Raw genomic sequence first — 23,166 nt, 5'->3', positions numbered from 1 at the left:
GAACAATTTCGAACTTTAGTGACTGAAATGTTCTTTTACTCAAAATAGTTCAAACTTATTACAAGTATTATTTCAAAACCATCTCGGTGACTTGGAATTGACTCTATGATGATAATGATGATGCATAAGATATCTTCATGTCAGTAGCCTTTTTATAACTGTGAAGATGTTGTTTTAGATTAAGCAACATGTTTGTCTTTTCTCAGATAATGTCTCGACTACAGCCGGTGCTTCAGGGTACCATTGCACCTAAGACTGTAGTGGAGGTTGTGGCAGTGAGTATATTTACTTACTTTTAACAAAGACTAAGACCATTGTGAATTTTCATTCCTATCAAACACCAATATGTGACATTGTTGAAGCCCCAGTGACAAATTCAGGACCTTCACACGACATTGCTTGCGACCACTCCCCATCCGAGATGGTTGCTGGGTTGGGAACAGCCAAGAAGTCACCATATTTTAGTTCCAGTTTACTTGTCTGATCGAATGTTAAAAAAAAAAAGTTGCCCGTACATCAGTAGCAGATGCGTAGGGGTGGCGCCCATCTTCATTTCTGTAGCCCTTGGGCCACACATGTGCAAGCCACTACAGCAGGGGGCTGGTCCGCTGGTAGTGATGTGTGTTTAACTTCCATACTCTTCCTCATTAGTGCTGAGTGCTAAGCAGAGAAAGCAGCATGTACCATTTTTAAAGTCTTTGGTATGACTCGGCCGGGGATCGAACTCACGACCTACTGAATGCAAGGCGAACACTCTACCCACTTGGCCATTGCACCGGTCAAAACTGAATGTGCCTTTTGTAAATTCGATTTTTCAAAATGCATACTAGTAATCTGTCTGCGCAGACAACAGTTGAGACTCAACCTCACTGACAATCTAACTTCCAACCATAGAGAAGGTCCGGAGGCCATGGTCAGCTTTTGTGACAGGGACTTGAGCTAAATTTGTTGTTATTGTATTAAAGAAGATGTCAACCATGACCAAAACCCATCGTCTCTTTAGACGGACGGAGGCCAATGATGATGATGTATTAAGATGCATTTAACTTAATGCGAGTATAACCCCTTGTAGGTGGAGCTACAGTCCCAGCTTGTGAAGACAATTGCTGCAACTCTTGAGGTAAAACTACATTGTTATTATGTCTTCCTTTCTATGCAAAAGAAATGATGATTTCTTGTGCCAAGATTTCAAGGACACAACATGCAAAATACTATTACATCTGCAATGATTAAGAATACATCAAGATATTTTAGTGGTATGTTCTATTATGATACATATAACGGCACAACATAAATGTTATGAAATATGATAAGTTTGCCATTTTGCACCCATTGCAACATTTTCCAAATTGCAAATTTTTGCAATTTAGGCAACAAATTTTCACCTGTTTGTGCCAGTCATTCACAACCGTTTTTTGATACCAGGCACAATTAGCACAAACAGGCACGGTTCTGTAAGATACCCGTTCAAGAATATTCTCTTCTCACCAGTTTGATGATGAGGATGTGTTTGAAGAGAGCATGCACACCCTGATGTCCAAACAGCCCAAGCAGAAGAAGTACCTGTCTCGTATCTGTGAAACCATCCGGGAAGTCAAGATAGATGCTGTGTGAGTAGATGTCATTTGTGCAGATTGAAATTTTGCAAATAGTGAAACAGAGCGTTCATAATGACAAATGTATCTGTTTCAGCTTGCCAAACGGATAGGACCGTTTCATTTTTTGCATCATGAACGGGGCCATAAACAAACATTAAAACATTCTGTGCTCTTTTTGGCTGCAGGGTTCCTGTGTCAGTGTTGTTCAGCTACAAAGATGACTACTACAGGCTGCTGTTTTGAGTACCCAGTACCCTTGCTGCTACAGTACTGTGTAAGTTAGACATAACAACAGAATGCTGTATTGTGATAGCCTTGTGCTACAATATGCCAGTATATGTTAAGATGTTTGGACATCAGATTTGAAAAAGAAGCAGATCACTTGTTGAAAATGTCTTTTTTTTAGAACTTCATAGATGTACTTTTTACTTAGTTTTTAATTGCCCACTCCAAATGCTCAAGGTAGACCATACAGGGGCTAAACTTTACAGGTTTGTATCATTTTATAGGGGTTGTTTCAAGCGTACCCTTAATTTGGCTACATTCTCATCAAACATAAACTGTCCTCACACAAGCACGTAACTGACAGTAAGGGTATGATGAAGTTACAAAAGAAATGTTGCATTTAGTTTTACCTGGCTTTTATGTGACATTGTGCTATTGCTATGCAAGTCCCAGTGCCTACCTCTCCATTCAGTATGTATCATTTACATGGGTGGATCCTCTGATATAATCTTCAAGCAAATGTAAGGATCAAGCTCATTCTCAGTTTTTTTATTGTTACTTTTGGTTGTACTTGTCTAATTTTCATGAATGGAACAATTTGTTACTAGAGACCTCCCAGGCAATGGAAAGAGGTCCTTCTTCTGACTGCAATATGCAAAATTGTTTTGAAACTGTTTGGAAGCTGTGGTTGAGGATTATCAGTAGTCTCCTCAAAACTAAATTTTTTTCTAGTGTAAAAAATGATGTTGATTAATGTATGTGCAAAGTATGAATTGCAGATTACTGTCCATGATTTAGCAGATAAGCTGCTTTTGTTTCCATGTGCCAAGTTGGGATAGGGGATGATATTTATCAGATACAAATGTACAATCAGAGCCTGTGCCATAGAGAGGGTATATCACTATACTGTACCAAATTATGCTAAGACATTGGGCTAATCGAAAAATCGATGTACAATGACAAAGAATTCATATGAAAAAGATATTTGCAGTGATAAAGGATCTTTGCGCTTATTTTGCCAATTACATTTTTTTTAAATTGCAAGAAATTGGGGCCAATTGGCACTGGTTTATGCCGCTTAGTGAAGGCCTTTTACTATCTTACAAAATTTGGTACAGTCCAGTGAAATACCCACTTTATTGGTCATTTTGTATTGCAAAGTTTAAATGTGAATCATCACTATTAGAACCTTTGTATTCAGGAAGACCAATTAGAAAAGTAAGTACACTAGTTGCCAGTATGCAGAGATAGTTTATTTTTTATCAGACAGTCATGAGAATAAACTTATCTCTTCCAGAAGATATTATTTCTGTTTTCTACAGAGCGATTTGAAATGTTTGTGATTTTGGACACATTCTCTGTTGTACCATTCAGTAAGCTTGCAAGAAAGTCCTTGTCATAATTTCACTACAAAGAATGAACACTATCAGAAAACTGTCAATGATTCCAAGATGGTCAAACAAGGGAAGAATAGCGGGTTGGCTGTTTGCTTATATTAAAGGGAGGTAGGTTCATCAACATGATTTGACAACAACGTAAGGAATGTCCTCTTCAAAGTCCTCGGAAACTTGTAGAATAGCAGCAACAGTTGCTGTGGACGTCTCCACTTGTTCCCCCTGAGTGCCTCTCGTGGCTTCTTAAATATTTCATTCACATTCATTAGAAAACGCCGTCCTTTTTCTTAAAGATTGCACAGTCATGCATTCTCTACTGGAAATAAAGCAAGACTGGGGATGTGCTTCCTTTATCAGTAAAGTACATCCCCAACCAACCATCTAACGATAACCCAACGATATGTACACCACGTGACCCCTAGTCTAGAGCTATGTCGTTCACAACAATATCATCGGCTGTAGGTAATATTTCTTTTTCTATGTCCGTCTCTTCGTCAATACGTAATATTACTTCTGGCCGTTCCAAAGTCGTACTGCCTGATGCAATGGGCGAGTCGTCGTCCGGTGACTCCACAGCGGTGGTGTAGCCAGTCTCTGCGGCGGAGTCTGTGCCGGGATCCGCAGGGTTTGCCTTGGGTTCTCGTGGAGCGTAACCAGCTATGGACAGACGATCCATTCTCATCTGATGGCTTTCCGACTTTGGAAGGGTCTCCTTCTTTTCTTTCTCTTCTACACTTCTTGTCTGTGACGGGGTTGTGTACCCCGCGTATATCAGGCGCTCCAGTCTCAGACGCTCTCCGTCGTCGCGCTTGCTCGGCTCTTCTGGGAGGGTTGGAGTTTCTGGGCGAGTCGGACGCTCCTGTTGTGGATGAGCCTGGGGGTCGTCTTCAGCCTCATCCTCTATGGACTTGAGGTACCCAGCAGTCCCCAAGCGTTCTCTCCTCAGGCGACCCGATTCGTCCAATGACTCCATAGCAGAGTGATATCCACTAGCTGTGGATCCAGTCTTGTCAGTCCGGGTGCTCAACATGGACGCCCGTGCCAGACTGTGGGGGCGTCTGGGCAGGCTGTTGCTGTGCCTCCAGTCGATCCTGCCCATGTCTTGCATCGGGATGAAGTCAAAGTCGACGTCTGCGGGAATAGAAGCGATCCACCGTCGAACTTTCTCGTTTTTGGCGTTGCGCCGCCGCCGCCGATGGTCTGTCCGACGACATTTGATGCAGGCCAGCGCCACGCAGGTGAAGAAAACGGCCACTCCCACCACGATGCTTGCGACGTAGACTGGTCGTAATCCTTTTTCACCACCTAGCATGTCAATGGGAAATGTTGCCTCTCAGTTTGCGTAAATATGCACCGTGCCTATGTGGAGAAATATCTTTCCACCATGTCCACTCCAGGCACCATGCTGTTAGTGACAGCACAGATGTCATGGCGCTTCCAAGTGATGGTATCGTGCATTGGTTCACACAAACTTGACATCATCAGCGTCACACATACGCTCGGACAGAGACGATGCTGGACATTCGATAACACTACATGACAGGTGCTGTCTGTATACATGTAACACTATTCACACAGATTTGAAACGGCAAGGCTTCAGTAATGGCGCAGATGCGGTCACCTACATGGTTGATGCGATTACATGTCATGCCATGATATTTTGCACAGGCCCTGGCAGCGATCTGTTTCGAGCACCAGAGACATATGACCGTTAATAATGCTAACAAACTGGCACAATCGGAATAAGTGCACTACAACTGACCAAGTCTGGAGTAAGTCATGTAAACACGGACACGCACCAAATGCAACATTCTCATCACAGCAAGCAATTTCATCTCAGTGTGTTACGGTAGCAGAGCAGACTGTATAGATCAACGTCACTGGTATCAATATCATGAAATGATCTTCGAGAGCATAAATATCATATTATTTTTGTTACAAACGTTAGTCTTTCAAAATGTATGGTCAGTCCTCCAATATGGAGTCTATAGTACACGTAACGTGATATATAAAGTATGGATATATAGAATGGTTTTGTTAGATGATGGCTGTGATGTCCTTCACATGTGACATTACTCATTATAATATGATAATTATAATATTTATGCTTTTTTTCATTAAAGGCCACTTTTGATATTCCTTAACGTACCCTACTACGTTTTTTTTCGCTCTTCACTCCTCTCCTTAGCTATTGCACAAGACTTCGTGGCCATTCTATTTAAATCGCTGTGGTTTTAAGTCAAGAACGTCCTAGCGTCCGCAGATAGCGTCGGCCATTGGATGGCCCATGCACAACGTTTTCGCTCAACTGTGCTTAATATGAATTTGGGCATTGTTATTTATTCTATTTCTCATTATTACCTAGCTAATGTTTTGTGCTGCCAGAATTTTAGTTGTGGAATCACCACACTACTTTACTGCAATCAACCTGACTGACAACTATGTCAGTATAATCTTATTTTGAATCCATGTTGCACTTTTGACTACACCAACTTTTCAGAGGTTTGTAAAAGTTGCTGTCCTGTTATGACACAATGCACGCCTTCCACGGTCGTCTACACAACTATCACGTTCCACGGTCGGTTCACAAAGATAGAGTTTTATGCATAGATATATTTCACAGCCCAGTACAGATGTCAGCATTCCGCCGAGCTCTCTGTGACTACTGCGCTGGAAGCCTCGGACACAGATTTGGTGCTGAGCAGCGCACGGTTGCTGCTGTCTGACGAAGTGAGGCTGGACTGAGTTGTGCATGCAGTACAGTACGGGAAGGACGCAGGCCGGCGCTCCTGGTCCCTGGGCAGGTGTTCGCTCTGGCTTCTTACTAAAGGCTGCCGCTGTCTGTCGCACGTTTCTATCTCTACAGTTGTAGTTCTGCTAGTTCTTTGTGGCGAAGTCTGGGATATGGGGACCGTGAAAGGCTCTATGTTGGACATGTCAAAGTCGTCCAGGTTGTTAGGTATGGATGATATCCACTTGATGATCCGTTTACGTTCCACCTTTTCACGGTTTTGTCGTTGGATGACGGCTAGCATGAGAAGGGCCATGGAGATGACCATGCAACCCCCGGCGATGGCGCCGGGACTAACGGGTCCATTGTATTTTGACGGCCTCTGCCACCGACTTTTCTTCTTCTTCTTCTTACCTGTTAGTAAGGTAGTTGTGGTTAGTAAACACAGGCGTTAGTGGATCATGGAGTGCAATGAACATCGTGTAGGTACCACGTCTCACGGTGTGACGAAACTGACCTCGTCATACCAAAACAAGTGCACGTAATGATAAATCTAAATGGCATATCTGAATGCTGTGTGACCATATAGTTTTACAGGATGTTGCAGGAAATTCATTGTATGATTTCACATGTATAACATGTTTTAATGGAAAGACGTGGCACCTACAGTGTTAGAAGAAAGCACACTGTGGATGAATAAAGAACAGTAGCAGTTAACATTTACACATGCAGGAACACGTCAAGACAGCATGCACCATTCCAGACATGCACTACTCAGAACCCTATACTATAGATTTTATAAATAAGAGAACTGCAATTGCGCTTAATCTATATACACAGTCTAGTAGTTCAAACTATGTGAAGGGTTTAGCAACGAGAAGGGGGTATATTGCAAGTACTTAAAGGAGTGTGCATGTATAGTCATGAACAAAATGATGGACCATTTAAACCAAAAAGAAATACAACAAAATCAATGCAAAAACAAGACGAACACAAAAGAACGAAAAGCACAAATAGTTAAACGTATTCTTTATTTCAAGCGAGCAAAAGCAGCTACTACTGTTACTTCTTCTGGATAAACCCTTTCAGGGATTGTATATAAACATAGATGGCCGGCACACTTTCGTTCGGCATGCATTCTTCGCGACCTCCACATAACTTTTTAGTTACATTCCATCTACAGTTCACTTAATTACAGGCAAGTTAGAACATATCTCAAACCGCAGGCTCAGCAAAATATCATGCTAAAACGCAAAATGTAATAATATGATTACGCAGCTGTATGTACACCCCAACTCAACAGGACACCATGCAGAAAATAACACACTTTGACAAAGCCGGAACGGAAAATATATAACTGATAGATGATAATCCAGGCGCTTCCTTTTCTTACTTCCCTGCTACTGCTGTTGTTGAAAACGTTGATAGCTTAGTTATAAGCTTCAATGACCTATGTACAAGTCTTCTGGCCACTTTCAGTAACTGACCTGTAATGCTTGATCTTTGAATATTGAGAACTGCACCTTGTTGATAGTATTTTTTGTAATATTAAAAGTATAAATTTTGCCAGCAGCTTATATGAAAAACCGAGCTTTAATTTTACGATTAAATCTCAACTTTAGGGTTTATAAAGCTTATCTTTTATATTTTACTAAACTTTATATTTTACGCAACCTCTAATCTAGCTAGTTTCTGATAAGGGTTAAGGAAAAAACAAAACCCAAAATATACAGTCCGTCAACGAAATAAAAAAAAAACTATGTCAGAAAACAATGGATGATACGTCTTACCATGCATAAATGTCATGGAATGTAGTACAGTAGGGACACGTCAGTTTGTGGTTGTGCACTTGGCACATGATATGATATGATATGAAACTCTACTTAGATGGATACATTTGACTCATCATCTATGAAAATACCCTGAAATTCAAAAGCGACTACTTTTGGTTCATTACCCGTGGACTTTGTGGTTGTCTGTGGCTTGGACGTGGGCGCGGGTGACGGGACGGGGAGCGGGGTGGGAGGGCGTGGAGAGGCCGGCTGTCGCTTCTTCCCTCCCCTCGTGACTGCTTCTCTATCTCCACTTCGTGCTACGGAGCCGCCCGGGTCCTGTTTACCATGGGCAGGCGGCGGTTTGTGTCCAACAGGTACGGTTTCCTCCCCTCCGGCAAACTGGGCGAGTGCCCCCCGTGCCCGGAGCGGGTCTCTGTCTTCTTCGCTATCGGCGTCTAGGTCCTGTCTGCCCAGCGCTGCCAGCTGTTTGTATTGAACACTTTCTCTCCATCCGGGGAATTGCAAGTTGCGCGGACCTGTTGCACCGATCCCGGGGCTTGGCCGGATAGGATCCGTCACGATGTTACTGTCTCCGCCCGATTCATCGAACACCTCCGATCGCAGCAAACTTCGGTCTTCTGTAGGCAGCTCATTTTCTCGAGACGACTCTCGAATTAGGGACTGTCCGTTTCGCTCCAACGTGGTTTTTGGTGTGGGATCTGGAATTTCCTCGAGTGGAGTCAGTGTGCCAAAGAAATCAAATTCAAGGGTATCACCGTACTCTACAGGAGGTTCAGCATTTTCTATGCCTGAAAAGACGGTCTCTACAGTGTTTTCAGACGCCGGTGTTGGAGGGTCTGCTTTGCTTGTAACATCCCCCATGGTTGGACTGGGTGCTGAAACGCCTTCCAGTTGAGGTTTGCCTTTTCGCGGTCTTATAGGCGCTGGCTCGGTGTTGCTTGCTGCAGTAGTAGTAGTGGTAGCAGTAGTCGTCTTCACCGTCGTCGTAGTAGTAGCAGTGGTAGAAGTGGAAGTAGTAGCTGCAGCAGTAGTGGTAGTAGTACCTGCAGCAGTAGTGGTAATAATAGCTGCAGCAGTAGTAGTAGGTGGGTTTGTTTGTTCTTTTCCATCAGGGACAGGCGTGCTTGTGTTAATTTTCTCAGCAACGGGTGTATCTATCTCCCCTGTGCCAGACGCAGACGGGTTGGACTCATCTTGATCTGATGCATCTTCAACATCATCATCAGAAGTAGAAGATGTCAGAGGTAAGTCGCTTTCCTTAAGTTGGTCGTCGTTTAAGTCAGACCCACTGCTCGTCGCGCTGCTTTCCGTGTCGGGACCGGGAAGAGGTTCACTGTCCACCACGATTTCAAGAGGTTCTCCGGCATCTACTGAACTACCTTCCGCCGTGTTGCCGGGATCCTTTGTACCCAACCTGGACCGTAAGAACTCGTCGAGCGTCTTTTCGGCTGAACTGGTCGGGCTGCCCGTCTCGTCGCTGCCGATGGCGGTCGCGGAGAATTCCATTTCCAGCGTGCTTCCCTCCGGAACCACAGATGTGGGCTGGCGGTCTTGACCGGACGTTAACCAGGCGATGACGTCGAACTCCTCGGTGCTGGCACTGGTGGGCTCTACAAACACCTCCTCCTCCTCTTCCTCTTCCTCGTCCGGTTCTATGTCGTACTCGTAAGTATAGGGGGAACCAGGCGAGGTTGACAGCTTCCTTACAACCTTACTTACAAGCAGGGTGATGACAATGCGCCTAGAGCACGGAGCCTCGCCTTTATCGGATGCTATCACACCTATTCTGTGCACACCTGTGTACAAAATAAGAAATATGAACAATGAAATGCCATTCATGCATTCATTTCTTTCAGTGGCTTTGTTGACATTTTTATGAAAACGTTCTACAGTAATACAGGTTCTGAAGGAATGTATAGTAGACCACTTCTTGTGATAAATGCCGAAGAGATATCCCATTCATGACCAAATGTCCCATTATTGTGTTTCTGAATTATCTTAGATATTGCCAATCTTGATTTTAAATGGTGACAATTTCAAAGTCAAAAGTGTCGAAACTTGAAACCACTCCAAGCCTTCCGTGATTTCCCACTTCTTTTGCTTTAGCCCAACGTAGGATTTTACATCGTCACTTTTTCAAGCAGGCTTTGGATCAAAAACAACATTTTTTGTAAAACAGACTAGTTTTGTTCGACATGTGTATGCCCCAAGAATTCCCTCAGTGATCGTACGGCAACCATACGATGATCGTACGAATGATTGTGACCGGGCCCTTACCGGCAGGCAGCTGGTCTATACTCCTGATGACGCCGCTGTCCCAGTGGATGTCGAACAGGTTGATGTTGGTGTCCTGGTCGAGTATGTACCAGATTTCACCGTTCTTACCGCTGTCCCAGTCATGTGCCCTGGTCACGGCCAGTATTGTACCGGGCTCTGTTGTCGTCGGGAAGTTCACGAACAGGGGGATGTTGGCGTAAAACACGGGACAGTTGTCGTTCAGATCCTGAAATCATGAATTGTTGTAGGCTGTGTGTTAGAAATTATTAATTGATAATGTGAACAGCGAAGCTCTGGGACTGACATGCTACTTGTAGCTTGCTAAAAGTAAGTGTTAAGTGTAAGTTTTAACTTCAAAACCATTGCTGATTTTCCCTTCTTAACAGGAACATCCGATTGCCGTTGAGGAAAGTGAAGACAAAGGACCAAAGTGATAATGCTATTTCAATCTGCCTGCTCTATCCTTCGGTTAATCTCATCGCAAAACAGTAACAGCAGCTAGAAAACATTTTGAAAACATCTTGCAGCAGCCAGACCTGCACATTGACGTTGACCGCTGCCGTCGCTGCTAGAGGATTGGTTCCTTTGTCAGTGGCAACGACGGTGAGCTGGATGGAAGGCATGCGCAGTCTCTCATAGTCCACATCAGCTGAGGTGTAGACATCTCCCGTGCGAGTGTCGATGGTGAACAAGTTGTAGGCGCCGAACGGCAGCAGGGTGAACGTCAGCAAACCGTTTTTCCCACCGTCTTCGTCATATCCGTTGGGCTACGGGGATGAAAGGTGTTAATCATTGTAAAAGCTACTGCGCCATATTTGTTCATGACTAAGCGGGCTTTATCGAAAATTGGAGGTAGCGCAGCAGGTTGGATAGATGGTGTTGGGCCTGATAATTAAATTCATGTTCATAAAAAGAGTGAAATGCTAACTCTCAACAACGAAAGTTGTCCGAAATCCCCCCTTTCTAAGCTTGGTATATTGAAGCTCACCTCACCTCACCTAGTCCCATCCTCATATTGAAGCTACATGTATTTATATGGAGATTTCATAGCGGTTCTCTAAGCGGCATTTAAAGAGTTCTAAACTAGATAAGGGAAGAAGAAATTCTGCTGAAGTACCAAGAAAAGTCATCTGGGGGCCCCTCAAATTCTCCAAATTTTTCGATATAACAAAGCCTAACCACATACAAACTTTCAGGCCAAGTCTTCTTGACCGTTCTTAAGGTAATACCAAATGACGTGATAACAGATAGCTTACCGATAGTATTTTGCTACCTATGGGGACATTCTCTAAGATGGTCACATTGTAGAAGTCAGGCTCGAAGACAGGTGGGTGCTCGTTCACCGTGGACGCACGGCTGCAGTCCTCCCCATCGAAGCCGGGGAAACAGTCACAGGTGTCCGGTGAGATGCACGTACCCTGGGACGAGCAATGGTTCACCCTCGTGCAGTCAGGCTCGCTACAGGCGCGGCCGTACCACAGGGAATGGCAGTAGCACACGTCGTACCCAATACACACACCGTGTCCTGTGAAGTATATTTTTGTTAAGTTCATGTCAAATCTTAGTCTCTACCAGGCCTCTTGGCGGACTGAAAATTGTACAAATTGGCCAAAATAGTGGAATTATTTTATCAGAGAGCTTGAAGAACTGATCTATATGATTTGCCCGTTGGTTGTAATTCTACGACAGGTCAATTCCTACGACTGATATTTACTATGTTCCAACAACTAACGGAGTCTGGTAGAGACTAATCAAATTTGACACATTCAAGGATGACATACGATACACTGTTCTACTCAATGGCAATGTAACAGAAAAGTCCGAAGAGCCCAACCCATCGCTATGCATTAGTCCTTGTTTTCGACTCTGCTATATCAGGCCGGATTGTTTTACTAGTTAAGTCTAAACAAAAAGCTAGGCTATAGGGTTTTACCTGAGCAGTAGTGCATCCCCTGGCACGTGTAGCGGCTGCAGTCGTGACCAGCGTAACCGTAGTTACACTCACACACGTTCGGCTCCACACAGCGGCCATGCCTGGAACACTGTCGCACTTCGTCGCATGCCACTTGGCCACAGTCTGCGCCTCCGTAACCAGGATAGCATCTAAACACGAATGTGCAAAATTAAAGTACGATTCCTGAATGAAACCTGACCACGCTTATCACTTAGACGTATCTATATCATTGGTCCTCGTCCATCCTCGTCCATATTATTGTGCCAACAAATGGAAACTTTTTTCCCGACTACAGAATATCATATCGCAAACTGATATTGAAACATTCATCTATAGACAACTTACAGGCCCTGTGGCCTAGAGGCGTCAGGGTGAAGAGACATCTATAGACACTGTTTTGTACATATGAATAGTTTCGCTCTTATTTTCCTTGGGTAATATTCAACGTACGTCATGGCACTTTTGGCACGTTTCGTGTCTGTGACATTGATGCCCCTGAATTTATTTCAGACACCACTTTATACATGCATTACTTGGGTTACGTGAAGAATGAATGTATAGCTGGGTCAGATACACTCACCGACACGCGTTAGCCACAGACCCATCCTCCAGCCTCTCCACCACACACATGCCGTTGTTGTAACAGTTGTTCAGGTGCGAGCAGTTGAACGTTGTGCTGCAGTTCCGCCCGAAGTAGCCAGAGTGACACCGGCAGCGGTTGGGCGCCACACAGTCACCATGTCCGGAACACTGGCTCAACTTCGGGCAGTCCGGAAGGGCACAGCTGCGACCCTTCCATCCGCGGTGACATGCGCACACGTCATAGGCGATACACTCACCATGGCCTGCCGAGGAGGGGTAAAGACAAGACCGGTTGTAAGTAGTCATTAAAAGGGACAAACAAAATCATTAAAAACACCCGAGCTTGATCGAAAGCCGGGTTAAAAGTGTGAGGACAAGGTCTCACGTCCGGGACAATATGGTTTATATTAGTTCGGAAAGACAATCAATAAAGACGACCGACCCTCGTGGTCGTGTCAGTTCTGGAGTTCCACTACGTCCTTTCTTAGTTGCTCTTGCTTCATTTGGTGGCAGCGGTGGGATCGCTACAAAACTATGGATACCAGACCAGCATCAACATTGCAAAAGAAAGAGGAGTACAAATTGTAGGTTCACTGTACCGGAACAGTAGTCGAGGTCTTGACAGGATTGTACCGAGCAATCCTCGCCGGTCCAGCCGACGTCACATCTGCACCAGTCAAAGTCCACGCACACGCCGTTCCCGGAACAGTCGTCCACGTCATAACAGGTGGCCTGCAGGCCGCAGTCGATTCCTTCAATGGGAAATGATGATGATAACGTTAAGAGTCTATGATGGGGTTTCTTTACTTGGGGAATCTTAAATGGTTTAAAATATGACCGTGGCGAGGGTGGACAGAAGGGCTTACGTATGTCTCCCTTGTACAACTCTGACCATCCTTGAAATACACGACACTAACGTTATGTTTCATATCGTGCGCTATGAGGTGTGCCAAGAGTATGGAAATGTTGCAGTGCTTGCGTAGAAGTAGTAGTAGTGGTGGTAGTAGTAGTAGTAGCAGCAGTATCATCGCGGAAAGAGGTACTTACCACTGAAACCGTCGTTGCACTGACAGACGTCCGTTTCTTCACACAAACCGTGCTCCGGGCTGGTGCAGTTGTTCACATTGTAGCACGTAGCTAAAAATAGTTTGGACAGTATGTCACTTTTAGTGCAAATATACACTTTAGTCTTTACGAAATCGCCATTTTGCCACACAACCAGAAGAAGTCAATATTATGAGAAACAACAACAAAAATTGAACGTATTGTAAATATCCAAACAAAACATTACACATCCAGTATCGGACATATGCCATTTTCAAGTTGATGACATTGGTCATCACTTCCTGTCAGTCTGCACGCAGAAGTTTGCACGCAGGCTTTAACTTCCATCCTGCCAGTCTCGGGGTACACTCGGCCCAGGAACAAATTTGGACCCGGGCCAGCAGGAACAAACTTGATTACGCGATACGACAAAGAAATAAACATATCGAGAACAGTAAATCCATTTTCACGGAGGTAATAAAAATGTCAGACACACCCACCTTCCCAGGTGCAGCCTGGTCCCTCCCAGCCGATGTCACACTGACAGAACCCGTCCAAACACGTCCCGTGTTCTTTTGAACAGTTGGCGCACAGTCCTTCAAACAGGCAGGCAAGGCAACGTCAAGTCTTAACTTAAACCAAGGAGGTTTAAGAAAACACGCTTCAAGCGCAAAGTGCTTCCTTGTGGTACATAGACACATACATTGGTCCTGCCTGTATCATTGCTTAACCTACATATCACAGTAAATCATTCTTCTAGCTCTCCGTCTACAGATTATAGAGAGAGCGTGCATGTAAAGAACCAAAACTACGCGGAGGAGGCGGAGGGAAAAGTTATGGCCTTATGTCTCCGCAAGGATGAAAAGTCTTAATAACTACGTAAGTGTAAGGTTTTGTACTACCTGTCTCACACTCAGCTCCTGTCCAGCCGGGCAGACACACGCACTCTCCTTCAACACATCGGCCCTTTCCGGTACACTCCGTAGGACATTCTGTGATGAAAATTGGTAGATGTATATTACCGGTTAAACCCATCACTATCCACCGGGTTGGTACAAGTATCGCGTTTATCATTTGTTGCGTTTTCTGTGTCCTCTGTGCTAAAATGAGAACCGTCTACAATAATTCCGATAGCTTCGTTAACTTTCTACATACATGACGTATATAGCCATTTCATATTACACATGTACTTAATGAGGGCTTGATCACATTCGTTGTACGATCGCAAATTGCGGGTATTATTTGGAAAGTCACTAATGTGCCACAGTGTGCAAACTTGAGCTGCCTCGATACCGAAAAGGCTGTCTTAGATCATTGTCTGCAACAACCTGCTTGATAATTCTATGACAACAAAATCGTACAACACCCTTAACGAAGGTGACCGTCCCGCTAAAGACGGTGCCCGAGAGGAGAGACACGTACCGAGGTTCAGCTGTCCCTGCTCTGCAAAGGACGAGTCCATCGTCAGCGCCACGTCAAAGACGCAGTTGATGAGCAGGTCCTTGGGAAGCTTCTTGTTGATGCAGGCGTCTCGGGCCGCCTGAAGGTCATTTATAAGAGTAAACTATTAAGCACACTACACAATGCTAAATCATAGCCTTCATACATAAGCATTCTACAAGTTTCTCATGAAAGGATTACCATTGCATGTAATTGTTTTAAAGGTACATATTGTTGAATAGAACACTAAAACTGACCGATCAAAGCATTGCTTACCCTCGTAGGAAATGTAAAAAAAACACACGAATATGTTGAAAATAAGTTGCAAATATTGCAATGAATGGATTTACAATATTCAAAGTTTGGGCTCCAAAGTCCTACAATACCATTATGTTTGAGGATCGAAGAAGCTGTTATGACGACTATACATTTTCTAAAGAACACCTAGTATATATGATATTACTCGTACATTGAGCCGATCTGGCGGGAGGCCTGAGATGTCATACAGAGGGATGTAGTACGGGTCTGTGTAGGCGTGGTCCATCACGTCTCCGTGGTGGAAGTTGGACGCCGTCCAAGACCAACTGCCCTCCAGACCACCGTCCTCGTTAGTTTCATTCACACGCCCTGGAGAAAACAGGTACACGTTCGGTTCGTTTATTCATTCAAAGCCCTTGTGGCACATGGGTCAACAAGTTCCCTTGCTGGTTCAGTGGCATAAAAAGATAAAAACCCTAACTTACAGGATTCCGCAAAGGCCATGGCGTCTGGTAACAGAACCCCATCAGGCCCCGTGAAGTCATTTCCCGGGTCGTTATCCAGAGTGCCACAGAGCCCGTCTGTATTGCCCTTGAACTTGGCGGTGGGAAGAAACATAACGTTCATGTACATCCGCTGCATGACGGGGCTGTGTCTCACGTCCACGGAAATGCTGGCACCTGTTTCGACAGAAGAGAGTCACACTGATTGTCATGGCGTCTAATGTAACAGATCATACAGAGAAACAAAGTCACAAAGCGCAGCCTACTAAGGCTTATAAGGTCCCAATGTGGAAAAAGGGGCCCTGTCGCGGGCTGTTCACGGGCTGTTTTTGGCGCTCCTGTGTACATCCGCTGCATGACGGGACTGTGCCTCACGTCCACGGAAAGGTATTTTGGGGTCCGGTCGGGCATCGGGTTGAATTTAAGTCGGACATGGCGTCTACTGTAAGGCTAACATCACATTTCCGAACCGGGGACCAGCCGGGGAACACCAAGGTGTGCCCCCGGTATCTAGCAGGACAACTTTGTAGCTTTAATGCCCATCCGGGGATACATCCCTTACGGACACGAGTACTGACGTTTGTCATGGCGACAACAGTAGGACATTTATACCTCGTACCAGAAACAAACTGGAAAGAGAAGAGCGCCACCACCGCGCCGGGGTCTTCCACTCTCCCCTCGGATGGGTTACTGACATCCAGCAGCACGGTGTTGTTGGCAAGGGTGTACCTCTGTCCCAGGGCGACGGGCTGGAGGACACCGTCAATCCTGCAACACGCATAGCCACATTTCGTGAATAGTTGTTGGTAAGTCACCGGATACCAAAATTCTCTATGCAAAACCAAGCAAGAGTTTTTACCTAAGACAACGTTTCCGTGACCGTCTATCTGTAATAGATTGGCACGGCACCAAGGAGAAAGAGAAGACAACGGATGCACACATTGGATTAGGAAGGCTATATGTATCAGGAGATCTGCTTAAGGCATGAAACGTGGTTAGGGGGATACAAACTCAGTCACGATTAGGATTGCATTCTTCACATTGCAGTAGCGACACCTAGCTGCAGTTCAACGTAGAACCAGTCAGTATTGCTCTGACGAAGGTGACGGTCAGTCACCGAAACATCGACTTGAAAAACAGTTAGTTGTGTGTCAAGAAGTTGTTATTCTCATCATCGTATTATTTGTGAAAGGAAATTCTTTGACATGACCTATATCAGTGAGCTACTACAAATATTGCTGTAAGCCGTCAACTGAATGTCCAGTGTGTATTGCACAACGACACATTGTCTGCTGTACCTGAGGAAAGGTAAGTGGCTGGCATTGGCAGACTTGGGTGGCGTGGTGATGGTGACCACACTCGGCCCGGCCTTGACGGCCACAGCCCCAGTGAGTGACACCCGCTCGTGTGCGAAGAACCTCGTCTGAATGCCGAAGTCGTTGACCGGACTCTTGCAGTCCCAGAACTCTCCGATTCCAAAATAGTCAAAGTGTATACCTTTATGTGAAAGTGAACAGTCGATAAATAACTATAAACATCAATGGCTGAACTATCTAGTGAAGAACGGATTACTTCTTGTAGCCTTTTATCTATTACAAAAGGATTGGCAATAATTTTAATGATGCTAATTGAAAAGCGTAAATGAAAATCATCTAATTCTACAAAACTTTCTACAGTAGCAATAAAGCGCACCGTCAGTCAGGACTCAGTAACACGTAAGCCGGTACTAGGTAGAAGTAGAGGCAAGAGTTAAGACGTTAAGAAGATATGATTGTATGTATCACATGCCAGCTGCACGGCTGACTAGCTTTTTTTTCAAACTTAGAAAAACCCTTTACGTGTAAGTTGAAACATATCCGTACCATCGAGGGTCTCCAGATGCGGGTCTCCCCATGCCCTCCTGGCCCGGCGGCGGTTACAGCACGGCCCGCTCCACCCGCGGTGGCAGCGGCAGGTGGATCCGCAGCCCGTACCGACGTCTGCTGCACAGACGCCGTTACCTGAACAGTCTGGGTGGTAAAGACATCATTAGAAAGTTACAATTTATGAGACACACCTTCCACATCATCGAATGATTTAAAAGAATGTGAATGTTTTCAATGGCGATGGTCTTCAGAAAAAGGGAAAGTCTGTTAGAAAAAAAGTTCAATATCATTGTCTTTCACATTGCTTTTTTTTTTCAAATGACACTCACCCTGACACGGACTGCAGTCAGGCTGATCACATTCAGGACCTCTCCGTCCCACCACACAGATCGGGGGTCTACCACAGTCCTCCGACTCGGGACAGGAACACTTACAGCCCTCCCATGTCGGCAGCCGGCCGTCGTCACAGACCGGACACCTATTTCAGGTGGTCATGGTTAGTTACAGTACAGCTATTGGACTTGTATCAACATTGTTACAACTTTACGTAATCCAAAGATTTTTGACAAATACAGTAATCCAGTAAATGTTGGAGCATTAGATATGTTGAAAAGACTACACAGTTCATACTCCGAAGTCTATACTTTGCTTATGTAAATTTTCCCAGCAAGTACATGAAAGATTGCCAATGGCGTCAGCCATTTGTGTTGGCTACTCACACGTCATTTGGGCAGATGCAGCCGTCTGGTCCGAGTATGGAATCCTGGCAGTTGTTACAGGTGCACCTACATGGACAGCTGCCGTCAGGTGCGATGGTATCTGTACTACCGTCCGGACAGTCGCACTCACACTGAAGTGTAAAGGGAAAAGGTATCCTTGAGTGGTTTTGTTGACGAACGCATTTATTCATATATAGGTCCAACTACGAATAACCTATGAAATTTCCTGGGTACCAGCCATATTGGTCTGAAAGACTTGACCAGAAACAATACCTCCCCGTGAATTGCCCTTTCATTGACCCCATGACCTAGACTGCTCGTCAGCTGTCACCACAAGGTTTATAGATTATTAAATCTGTCAACTTTGAACTTCACCATGTGTCACTCCTGTGGTGAACGTGACTAGCACATGGAAAATACATAATGTAGGGGCACGAAGACACGCTGAGAACGATGCCTACTGTGTCACGAATGTAATAAAGTCCATTAATAAAACTTAGATGTAACCTTACCGGGCACGAGCCATCTTCATTCATGTCGTGCTCTGACAGATCGTTACACAGACAGGGACATCCCATCCCTCCGTCTTCCATGTACATCCTGGGTAATCCTCCCGGACATGTGTTACAAACGCAACTCCCATCTCGCATCTGCACGGGAGAATCGAAGATTTCGTACATCCGTGAAATATCCAACTTTTTTTGTATATATGTTTTGAATATCTTGCTTTATTCATTTATTCTGATTTTTTTCGCTAATTCTGTTCATATATTTTCCTGCCTAACACAACTTTGGACCCGGGCCAAGCCAACTTTCATCTTGACAATCGTCAGTTACACCATCTTTCGCTTCACATCCTGTCACTCCACAAAATACAAATAACTGCAGACACACACCAAAACAAGCTAGCCAACGAACAAACAAACACACAAACACACAGATCGAAATCGGAGGTAATAATCAACTCGAATATTGATATCGGATCTGATTATTGGATCAATACGCCATGCTTGTATACAAAGTTTTCTTTTACTGTTGGTTCTACACCTTTATAACTTAATCATGTGAGCAGGCATTACCGGAATGCCCTTCCTGGTGTTGAGCGGAGGGTCGCAGTAGCAGTCGCACATACACTCTCCCGTGTACGGGTTGACTGAGCCAGGCTCACCGGTCCCGGGGCAGGTACAGCACAACTCGAGCTGGCCATCACAGCCGCTGAGGGAAAGCAGAAATGCTGTTTCACTGCACATTCTAACCAAGCAATGTTTGCAACCTTCTTTAGAGAGTTTACAAAAAAAACGGCATTCAGGACATCAGTTTTCCAACCACGCAAAATCAAAAACTTTCTTGACTATCAATCTTTGCCGCAGTTTTTATAGTAAAATTCAATACAAAATCAAAAATATAAAGGACTCAAACATCGATCGAGTCTCTGCCATATATACAATGACACCTACACGTCGGGATGACCACTGGCATTTACACCAGTCAGGCCTACGTCACATTTCCTACCCGGGGCCCGGCCGGGCTGTTTGCGGATGCGAAAAATTAGAGTTTATGCCAATAGATATGTACAAGGCATGTTGTTGAATTATTTTTGGTCCGCTTTGTGTTTTTGTTGTCTTTTATGTCGTACTTTTCGTTCCCTCAAGACTGCCTGGCCGAGTCCCTTTGTGGCAATGTGACGTCAGCCTAACCCAACTGTTCTCGAACACCAGTGCTAGAGATTATTGTTATGTTTACAAAGTCCACCTTACCTAGTGATATTGACCATACTACTGTTCATGTAGTCTGGCGCTTGGAAGGATCGGAAAGTATCGTTGAAACGTTTAGAGGAGATGTTGAGGGCTCCTCCAGCCTTCACCACGCCCCCGCTCAGCTCCACATACTGCGGCATGTCGGACGTGCTGCAGCGCTCCGAGCACGTGCTGGCCTTCAAGCTGGCCACAAGAGGGGTGTTCACCGAGGCCTGCATCAGCGGCTCTCCGGTCCAGAACGTGTCCGCCCCGGCAGCACCTGGAATGGAGGAGCCCCATCTCTCCGTCAATAGGTCGAACGCAACCTTCCCTTGTATTTAGCATGCTATAGCTACATCTATAGCGAATCGTATTTTCTAGCACCTTACACACATGATTTAGTACTTATCAAATCACACACGTCGTGCATTCGTCGCAAGATCACAAGCAGGAAGCATTCTTGGGGCAGTCGTGCGTATGTCGTGCAAAATTTAGCTGCCTTGTTACAGAAAATCATTGGTCGGCTATTGATTCTGATACACACAGACTGACATGTTTGAAAATCGTACGACGACCTATAGCTACGGGCTATATTTCTCATTTTCTAGGACTCTTTTGATAAACTCCTCTTTTACTACTACGACTTTGACCGTGTTGTAATCAACATTTTAAACAATATGTCACCTAAAGCGTCCTTCATCCAGTCGGGGATATCCTTATGGACCCCAGGCGGTAGAGTCGGGGTGGAGAAGGACGGCCATTGTACCGAGAACGTCGGGGACACGCTGATCGTGACGGTCCCGTTGTTACCGGCTGGCATATTGACGTCATAGTTGTGATGAATGTCGAACGGCTTCTGTGGTCAAACAAAGGGTGGTTCAAGGTCAAATCAAGCCGGGACTTGTTCAGTATGCCAACTGACTGATGACAATATCAGCTGCCACCCGTAAAGAAAACTCTTTGATTACGATGTTTCAGCGGTTGGTTGTTACCATTTCAACGAAAACGTAGGGCGAGCAACCACAAGATACAAATAAAGCAGTATTCACGATGACGCCATCTGAAATACAAGATTGACACTAAAAATTCAAACTTTTGTAGCAAACTTTTCTAGTTTCTCGCGAGTAATGGTTACCGACTAGTTCCATGCCACATGCGGATGGGCTATGTTGGGACACAAGTGAGCCACACTGACCCCAGGTTCAGAGAAGTCCATGCCCTTTGAGCTCCGTCGCCACCGTCCTCCCATCTTCACCTCGGAGTTTGCAGTCGTTCCAACCGTGAGGACACCAGCGCCCTATGCAATAAACACTATTGTAATTATCAGGTGGTATTGGCAACAGTAGGGATACCATGCACAACATAATACATCGATCTGTGCGAGGGTACATGGCGCATTTTTGACGAGCTATAAAGGGCAGGGTCGTGGACATCCGTACAACCATAGAGACAAGATGATGATGATCTATAGTCAAGAGTTTGGTAGTCGCAACAAAAACCATAGCCTGGTAACCATACTATCGTGAGCTCGTCACTATCTCTACGGTGCTGGGAGTGTAGCCCGTCCGCCAAGTTCATTAACGTAGGCCGGGGAATTTTTACGGGGTTGGGTTCTGTTTACATCGCTCCTTTAGCGGCGTTAACCCAAAAGGCTGGCTAAAAAGGCTGATGTTTATCAGAAAAAAGGTTCGTGTTTATCTGAGTGGGCCGTGTACTAGACAATCCTAAGTCGACCAGAGGAGACTTGGTGACCATGTTACAAAGATAACAGACTCTGAGATAGAGGAAAATGGTGTGCCTAAACATGCCAGTGTAGACTATCTCAGCAGGATGACAACACTAAAAGACATCTTACCTCCATCTCAGCATGGAAGAGAACTTCAGCATGTAACAACAACTTCCCAGGAACACACACACTGGCAGACGGCGGTCCCACTATGATACAAAACTCCAAGGCACTCTTGGCTTGTCTGATGGCGAGTTGCTGAGATCCTGACGAACTTTTCCTGTAACAAAGTGCTTGTATGAGACAAATAACACAGCGTTGCTACATTTTGACATCACAATACGAAAACTGCAATCTTGTTCCAAGAACACACCTTGGCAGCATAATGTCCTGGGTACGAGCTTAGGGACAGTAAATGCCCTGGGTACGAGCTTAAAATGCCCTGGGTACGAACTTACGGACAGTTACGTATTGAAAGGGATATTTCAAAGAAAACTTGTTTTCTACAATGACTAATGTAATGAGCTATATGTTAAACGTTAGATCATTTACAAAAATACCATCTGAAGTGTATTTTGCATAGAGCCTTGAGAATAACATTAAAACTCCACCCCTTTTCATATTGTGGTTCATTCCGAATGACGCAACAAGAATCACCGCGGCAGCCATGTTGTTTGTTGATCTTCGAACTGTGCGTTCGTCTTTCGTCCGGCCCAAAAAATGTAAGTTCTCCTGCTTTATTTACTTTACCCACCTAGCTTTTACTGAAACACTATCCATATAGATGACAAAAACAACAAGGTGTTGTGTTTCAACCTCTAGCACTCCCATGACTAGGCAAACTTGGATACAAACGTACTGACAGGCAACGAGGTCGGTCAAACTATAAGTCTGCTAGGTAGAACTTGACCTTGGACTTTGAGGAAACCACATGACCTTGGCTATTGTCTTTACTTGCACAACACAAAGCAGTTAAAGATTGTAAAAGTGACATGAAGTGCTATGGATTATCATCAATTAAATCTTTAGGGTTCTGCGCATACTTCTTGAATTGTACGAGTCTGGACCGACAGACCAACGAATGTCATCAGTACCTTGCCTTGAAGCTGTACGTGGCGTTGGCCAGTAGTTGTATGGGCCCGTCCAGCTCCGCACCGATGGCTGTCAGGTAGGGCGGCGCGGAGGTCACCGCGAGGGTCAGGTCTAACTTCGGGGTGAACTTCACGCTGGCAGAGATGTCTACGGTGTCTTCTTCGTCTTCAGACTATGTGGTACAAAGCATATACATTTTAGAAAAAGTCCAGGCTTTTTCTTTTCT

The 23,166-nt window shown here is 44.9% G+C and overlaps 2 protein-coding genes across 3 annotated transcripts in view; one reads left to right on the top strand and one right to left on the bottom strand.

The window, feature by feature from the left end:
• The window catches only part of LOC118420962 (eIF-2-alpha kinase GCN2-like), a 30,055-nt gene extending 26,933 nt beyond the window's left edge, over window positions 1-3,122 (top strand). For both annotated transcript variants that reach the window (XM_035828075.1, XM_035828067.1), the window contains 4 exons: window positions 207-275; window positions 1,073-1,120; window positions 1,492-1,610; window positions 1,784-3,122. In XM_035828075.1, the coding sequence (XP_035683968.1) occupies window positions 207-275; window positions 1,073-1,120; window positions 1,492-1,610; window positions 1,784-1,841 (294 nt within the window). In that variant the 3' untranslated portion in view covers window positions 1,842-3,122. The remainder of the gene's footprint in view (window positions 1-206; window positions 276-1,072; window positions 1,121-1,491; window positions 1,611-1,783) is intronic.
• LOC118416682 overlaps window positions 1,995-23,166 on the bottom strand; it is a 53,018-nt gene continuing 31,846 nt past the window's right edge. The window contains exons 21-46 of the mRNA XM_035821902.1: window positions 22,943-23,112; window positions 21,978-22,128; window positions 21,318-21,419; window positions 20,807-20,978; window positions 20,144-20,402; window positions 19,466-19,601; window positions 18,899-19,036; window positions 18,387-18,517; window positions 17,997-18,145; window positions 17,665-17,811; window positions 17,101-17,299; window positions 16,422-16,570; window positions 15,785-15,979; window positions 15,511-15,668; window positions 15,024-15,141; window positions 14,504-14,593; window positions 14,102-14,197; window positions 13,605-13,694; window positions 13,157-13,309; window positions 12,556-12,820; window positions 11,955-12,124; window positions 11,278-11,546; window positions 10,558-10,788; window positions 10,022-10,247; window positions 7,906-9,540; window positions 1,995-4,522 (exon numbers count right to left, since the gene is read on the bottom strand). Coding sequence (XP_035677795.1) covers window positions 3,636-4,522; window positions 7,906-9,540; window positions 10,022-10,247; window positions 10,558-10,788; window positions 11,278-11,546; window positions 11,955-12,124; window positions 12,556-12,820; window positions 13,157-13,309; window positions 13,605-13,694; window positions 14,102-14,197; window positions 14,504-14,593; window positions 15,024-15,141; window positions 15,511-15,668; window positions 15,785-15,979; window positions 16,422-16,570; window positions 17,101-17,299; window positions 17,665-17,811; window positions 17,997-18,145; window positions 18,387-18,517; window positions 18,899-19,036; window positions 19,466-19,601; window positions 20,144-20,402; window positions 20,807-20,978; window positions 21,318-21,419; window positions 21,978-22,128; window positions 22,943-23,112 — 6,486 coding nt within the window. The 3' untranslated portion in view covers window positions 1,995-3,635. The remainder of the gene's footprint in view (window positions 4,523-7,905; window positions 9,541-10,021; window positions 10,248-10,557; window positions 10,789-11,277; window positions 11,547-11,954; window positions 12,125-12,555; window positions 12,821-13,156; window positions 13,310-13,604; window positions 13,695-14,101; window positions 14,198-14,503; window positions 14,594-15,023; window positions 15,142-15,510; window positions 15,669-15,784; window positions 15,980-16,421; window positions 16,571-17,100; window positions 17,300-17,664; window positions 17,812-17,996; window positions 18,146-18,386; window positions 18,518-18,898; window positions 19,037-19,465; window positions 19,602-20,143; window positions 20,403-20,806; window positions 20,979-21,317; window positions 21,420-21,977; window positions 22,129-22,942; window positions 23,113-23,166) is intronic.

The sequence above is a fragment of the Branchiostoma floridae genome, chromosome 1 (assembly GCF_000003815.2).
Source record: "Branchiostoma floridae strain S238N-H82 chromosome 1, Bfl_VNyyK, whole genome shotgun sequence".
NCBI classification, from domain to species: Eukaryota; Metazoa; Chordata; class Leptocardii; order Amphioxiformes; family Branchiostomatidae; genus Branchiostoma; species Branchiostoma floridae.
This window is presented reverse-complemented; position numbering and strand designations above follow the sequence as displayed.